Source organism: Orycteropus afer, unplaced genomic scaffold (genome assembly GCF_000298275.1).
Source record: "Orycteropus afer afer isolate SDZICR_OR568_19922 unplaced genomic scaffold, OryAfe1.0 scaffold00177, whole genome shotgun sequence".
NCBI lineage: Eukaryota > Metazoa > Chordata > Mammalia > Tubulidentata > Orycteropodidae > Orycteropus > Orycteropus afer.
The window spans coordinates 2655346-2661679 of NW_006921764.1; the positions used below are offsets into that span (position 1 = coordinate 2655346).

Sequence of the window (6334 nt, forward strand, 5' to 3'; positions counted from 1 at the left end):
TGAGGAACAGTTTTGCTGGTTACATAATTCTTGGTTGGAAATTTTTCTCCCTCAGTGTTTTATATATACGATTCCATTGTCTTCTCACCTACATAGTTTCTAAATCTGAGCTTAGTCTTATTGGTTGCCCCTTGTAGGTAACTTTCTGTTTTTCCTATGCTGCTCTCATGATTCTTTCTTTGTCTTTGGTTTTGGTGAGTTTGATGATGTTATGTCTGGGTGATTTTCTTTTGGAGTCTTATCTTGTTTGGGGTTCGTTGGACTTCCTGAAAGGATATATCCTCATCTTTCATCATACCAGGAAAATTCTCTTCCAACAAATCTCTGACAATTTTCTCTGTGGTTTTATTTGTGTCTTCCTGTTCTGGAATTCCGATTACATGTGGGTTATTCCTTTTGATGATATCCCACATGAACCTTAGGCTTTCTTCATTTTGTTTTGATCTTTTTTCTGATTGATCACTTTCCAAAGAAGTATTAGATATTTGCCTTCAGTCTACTAATTCTGTCTTCCATTGATTCCCTTCTCCTCCTTTGCCCATTCAATGTGTTATCTATTTCTGAAAATTTAGTATTAATCTTCTGGATTTCTGTGTGTAGATTTTGCATCATTTCTAATTTTTCCTTTATTTTGTCATTTTGTTCTTGTATTGTCTTTCGAAATTGTTCTAGGGTTTTCTCTGTTTTCCTTGATCTGTCTCTCAATTTGTTGAAGATACCTAAATATAATTCTTTTGAATTCCTTATCAGGGAGTTCCAATGGTACGTCTTCCTCAGGGATGTGTTTTGGGTCCATATCCTGGTCCCTTGTTTCTCCTGCTTTATCTTGCCTCTTTATGTGGACTGTGATGCTCTGTTGTCTCCGAGGCATTGTGACATTTTTGTGTTTATATTTAATTGGTGACTATATGTTGGAGTCATTTGCCCACAATTTTTGTTTTCTTTGTATGTTATCTACGCAGAGTACTACGCTCCTCTATTCGCTAATTGACAGCACTTATACACTCACCACCTGTCTCCTTTCCTGTTGTCAGCCTCTCATATGTCCCTGCCGACCTTGGCAAACAGAGCCTATTCTTAGGTCCCTGGAATCCGAATGAGAATGCTATTACTTTAAAATTCAAAATGGTTGCCACTTATAAAGATTCAAAATGACTGCACCCCCGGTCACTTTAAATGTCCAAAATGGCTGTCACTTGTAAACATTCAAAATAGCTGTGCCCTTGGGCACTTTGTTGTTGTTGTTGTTATGTGCCATCAAGTCGGACCTGACTCATAGGGACCCCTCCTTGGGTTTCTGAGGCAATATCACTATGGAAGTAGATTGCCCCATCTTCCTTCTGAGTTGGTCACTTTAAATATCCAAAATTGTTGCCACTTATAAACATTCAAAATGGCTGTGCCCTCAGTCACTTTAAATATCCAAAATGGCTGCCGTGTGTAAACAATCAAAATTGTGCCCTCTGGACAGCAGAAAGTCAACATCTCTGGTTGTCTCCCTCCTTACTGTTGCCTTTCCTAGTCATAGGCCACCAGCATAGTCGTCCCTGCAGCCCTTGGTGACCAGGGCAGATCTTTAGGTCAATTCTCAGGTCCCAACACCACTTGGAAATATTCAGGCTGTTGGTCCCGTCAGAGTAGCTGACAGTCTGCAGCTCCGACCATCTTTGTACTCATTGTTTTCCTTCAGGTTTTTCTACTAGTTGGTGCCTAATCCACTTCTGTATAGTTCCTTTCAAAGCTCAGGGCTCCAGGATTATTTTCTGTATCTCTGTCAACTGGTTTTTCTTTTCTTCGTTGAAGAGTATCTGTGTCACTTGTCTGCCTATTCCTCCATCTTACCGGAAGTCACCTCAAAGACATAAGTCTTGACTAGGGTGCATGTATGTAATTTTTGACACTAAAAACTTTTTCCTGTTTTAAGTGCACATTAAATTCCTTTATCCTCTTTGCCCATAAGAAATAATATAATATTAACACTAGTGGAATAGTTGGTACTCAGCAGATTTAGATATAAAGAAAATTACATTGATTAATCTTTTTTTTCTCCATCTGAATAATTGTACTTAGAGCTGTTTTAAAGTGAATCATCATAATGATGGTGGATGTGGTGTCATACTTTAATTAGGAAATGAATTTCATTTTGTTTACGGCATCTTTACCTTTAAAAGAGGTGGTGATTTTTCAACAGGTATCTTTATATGGTAACTCTGGTGGTGTGGTGGTTAAACATTTGCTACTAACCTAAAAGTTGGTGGTTAAAACCTACCCAGTGGCTCCTTGGGATAAAGACCTGGTGATCTGCTCTTGTAAAGATTACAGCCAGGAAAATCCGATAGGGCAGTGCTACCCAGTCATGTAAGAGCACTATGAGTTGGAAAAAACACGATAGCACGTGATAACAACAACAGCATCCTTATGTCATGTTTTCTGTGAACATGTTAACATTATTAATATATCAAGGGAAAATAGAAAGTGACATGTACTGAATTAACTGAATTTCTTTCAACTCAGTGACATTTATAACAGATGACAGGTTGCTTGACATAGGGTAACATTTCTGTTAAAATATCACTTGTTACATTATGCTTTTTCTTCAGGTGCTCTGTGCTGTCATTTGCATGTTGGTCATTTAATTGGGAGAGTTTTGTATTTTTGGGAAAATAAGTACATTAAAGTAGGAATTCTGGTAGTGTAGTGCCTAAGGCATTTGACTGATAACCAGGAGGCTGGTGGTTCAAATCCACCAGCCACTCCTTGGAAGGAAAGTTGGGCAATCTACTTCCGTAGTGATACCACCTTGGAAACCCAAGGAGAGGTCTCTATGAATCGGATCCGACTCGATGACAGTGCATTAGGTTTTGGTTTTTTGGTAAGTACATTAAAAGGTAGTTTATTACTGAAAGAAAATACTTACTTTGACTCTCATTTATTGGGTTTCTGTTCTTTTTTTCTTGTGTTCAGAAACAAAAAAAACATCAAGAACCTCTCCCGCTTAGTTGTCCGCCCTCATACAGATGCTGTTTACCATGCCTGCTTTTCTGAGGATGGTCAGAGAATAGCGTCTTGTGGAGCTGATAAAACTTTACAGGTAAAAAACATATCTCTTGAGAAAAACAGAGAGGTATGTACCTCATACTTCACAGATTAGGATATGTTGAAATCCTAAATTCAAGAAATTGTACATGTTTGAAATAGCAGAGAAATACAGATCTCTTGATCATTTTATGAAACCTTTCTCTAGGGATTTTTAAGATAATAGTATGCATTTTCATAACTCTAAACTTACCAGATGATAGAATAGTGCTTTTTACCCTTCCATTCAGTTATCTGTCATCCACGTGCCAGTAAAGGCTAATGAGGAAATGCTGGTTATTAAAGGACATAGGCCTTCATAGCACATTGGGCAGGGCTCTGATGAAAAAGCAGAGAATAAATAAAATACCTATTTATGTAAAAAACTGAGACAGCGATTACTGACTACATGGGAATTTGGCTAGATTATTTCCTAAGGTCTTTTAAGGAATTTCCTTTAAATTTCATTTGTTTTCAGAAAATATGAATGAGTAATTTCCTTTACAAGTGGGCTCTGCCTTTGGATTTGTAAGGAAACAGGATCATATAAGTTAAAATTTTTATATTTAAGATAGTCTTAGTCTTTGCAGGATTATGACTGCATACCTTATTTCTGTATGTGTACATCTTACAGTTTATTAATTTTGGCTTCTCAATCCCAGAAAGCAAGGATATTCAATGAAATGTTTTCTGTTTAGTTAAGAATTTGCCAAAATATTTTCAAAAACTGAAGTTGAAGCTATACTCTGCCACTTCTCTTTATTGATATTTACAAACATTTAACACTGGCTGGTGGTGGTGTTACGTGCTGTCAAGTTGTCTCCAACTCATAGAGACCTTATGTGTACATCATAACTAAACACTGCCCAGTCATGCGCCATCCTCATAATCCTGGTACTTGAGCCCATCGTTTTAACCATTTTGTCAGTCCATCTTGTTGAAGTCTTACCCTGTTTTGCTGACCCTTTACTTTACCAAGTATAATATCCTTCTCCAAGGAATGGACATTCTGACAACATGACCAAAGTAGGTGAGATGAAGTCTGGGTATTCTCGCTTCCAAGGAGCATTCTGGCTGCACTTCTTCCAGGACAGATTTGTTTGTCCTTTTGGTAATCTATGGTCTTTTCAGTATTCTTGGCCAACACTACAATTCAAAGGTGTCAACTCTTCTTCATCAGTCCTCCTTCATTTTCCAGCTTTCACATGCATATGAGGTGATTCAAAATACTAAAGCTTGGGTTAGGCGCAACTTAGTCTTCAAAGAGACATCTTTGCCCTTCAGCACTTTAAAAGAGGTCTTTTGCAGCCAATTTGCCCAGTGCCATGTGACGTCTGATTTCTTGACTGCTATATTGATTGTGGATCCCAGTAAAATAAAATCTTTGACAACTTCTATCTTTTCTCCATTTATTGTGATGCTGTTTATTGGATAGCTATTTATTTATGTTAAGACTTACAGATTATAGCAGAAATTCTGATTTTTGGAGTATTTTTAGCAAGGTTCATTTCTTTTTTGTAAAATAACAAAATAACTGATTAAGATGTTTTAAAGAAAGATTTTTATTGGTTAAGTGACTTATAGGTTCTGTTGTTGCTGTTCAGGTGTTCAAAGCTGAAACTGGAGAGAAACTTGTAGAAATCAAGGCCCATGAAGATGAAGTGCTGTGCTGTGCATTCTCCACAGATGACAGATTCATAGCCACCTGCTCCGTAGATAAAAAAGTGAAGGTAAGAAAGTATATTCTTCTTGGGCTGTAATCACACCATTCATTTTCTTTTTTCCATAACAGAGGTACTAGGTTAAGAGAGGTTAAAGGATTCTTGCCTGTTGACCTGCTAACTTGAAGCAAATCAGTTTTATCTATGATAAATTAACATGGTCTGTAAATTCTTTATTCTGAAACACTACTGAAAACTAGTAGATTTTTCACACTGTACCAGGTAGCAGGGAGGAACAATTACAAATTTATGAATTAATCTGCCATTTACAGAGGCATCTCTGTGTTAAAATATCGGTTTAAATCTTCAAGTGCTTTGTGATCTCAAAAGTGTCGTTATACACAATTATTTTCAGAGAGCAGATTCTATTGTAAAATATTTGATTTGTGAAATACAACCCAGATTTATTTACCTTCATGAATTGGCTAATATTCAGTGTAGAGTTGGGTAGATAAACAAACTAACAATTAGGTTACTGGCTAAAAAATAAACAGAGGAAAAAAATTAATAGGAATTCGTATCTTTGTTAATTTTTCTTGTTTCTTCTCTAAATTTGGCTTTCAGACAGGCCATTTATTACTAGTATGTCATTTAAGAGAAACAGAAGACTTGAGGGATATTTTATCATTGTGCAAAAAGGGTGTGGGGCGGGGTCTGACCTCCTCTAACTTTACAAGTGGGGAGAAGGATCAAGATCAGTAGCCCAAGGCTGATTACCATGAGGCGGAGGCCAGACATACTGCCACCCTCCAACCTTTTTACCAATTTGACCTTTTTACCAATTTGTCCTTCCCACATCACTCTTTACTTCTCTGCTGGGTTTGATAATTTGTTGCGGTGGTCACACAGAACTAGCAAAGTAACAGGTTACAATTCAGGGTCAGAAACAGCACAGGATACAGTTTCAGTCAGGACATCTTCTTAGCTGTGCCACAGGCACACCTCTCTTTGACCACAGCTTCTTTGCTGGTGGACCCTTGACTTCTGTCCTACTTGGGCAAGTGTTACACAGTTCTTTTGGCTCTGCTGATAGGTGCCCAGAGAGGTACCTCACTCTACCAGCAAACCTCCTAACCAAGGGCACTCAGCTTTCTCACTGTGGGTCGGGAAACCCACTGCTCTGTCTTGTGCTGGTCTCTTGGTTCTGCTGCCTCTCTTGCTATTTCTCTGCCACTGGTTCTGCTGCTTCTCACTGTCTCTTGCTGTCTGTGGTGTTACAGCTCTCTGTCTTCTGGATTGAAGAGGTTCAGTGTAGGGATCTCAGGTCCAGAGGATACACTCCACTTTTGGCTCTTCTTTCTTGACTATAGTGAGATACCCCCTTCTGCCTCTGAGATGGCTCATTTTAAGCCTAGCAGATGGCAAAACTGACCAGTCCCCACATTAAGGTTTCGTACACCCTATTTCTATGATCCCACCCCCACAAGGGTATCATTGTGGTGCAGTGAGTTACTTAACATGGCTCTTATAGCCATGGTCTTTGTGACTCCCACCAGATGACTGGGTGGTACTATGCAAATTTAAAGTGCTTATAGTCC

At 38.4% G+C, this 6334-nt stretch overlaps 1 protein-coding gene across 1 annotated transcript in view; it reads left to right on the forward strand.

Moving 5' to 3' along the window:
• Nucleotides 1–6334, forward strand: part of APAF1 (apoptotic peptidase activating factor 1) — a 109599-nt gene that overhangs the window by 50134 nt on the left and 53131 nt on the right. The window contains 3 exon segments of the mRNA XM_042781830.1: nucleotides 2965–3091; nucleotides 4680–4869; nucleotides 5365–5382. Coding sequence (XP_042637764.1) covers nucleotides 2965–3091; nucleotides 4680–4869; nucleotides 5365–5382 — 335 coding nt within the window.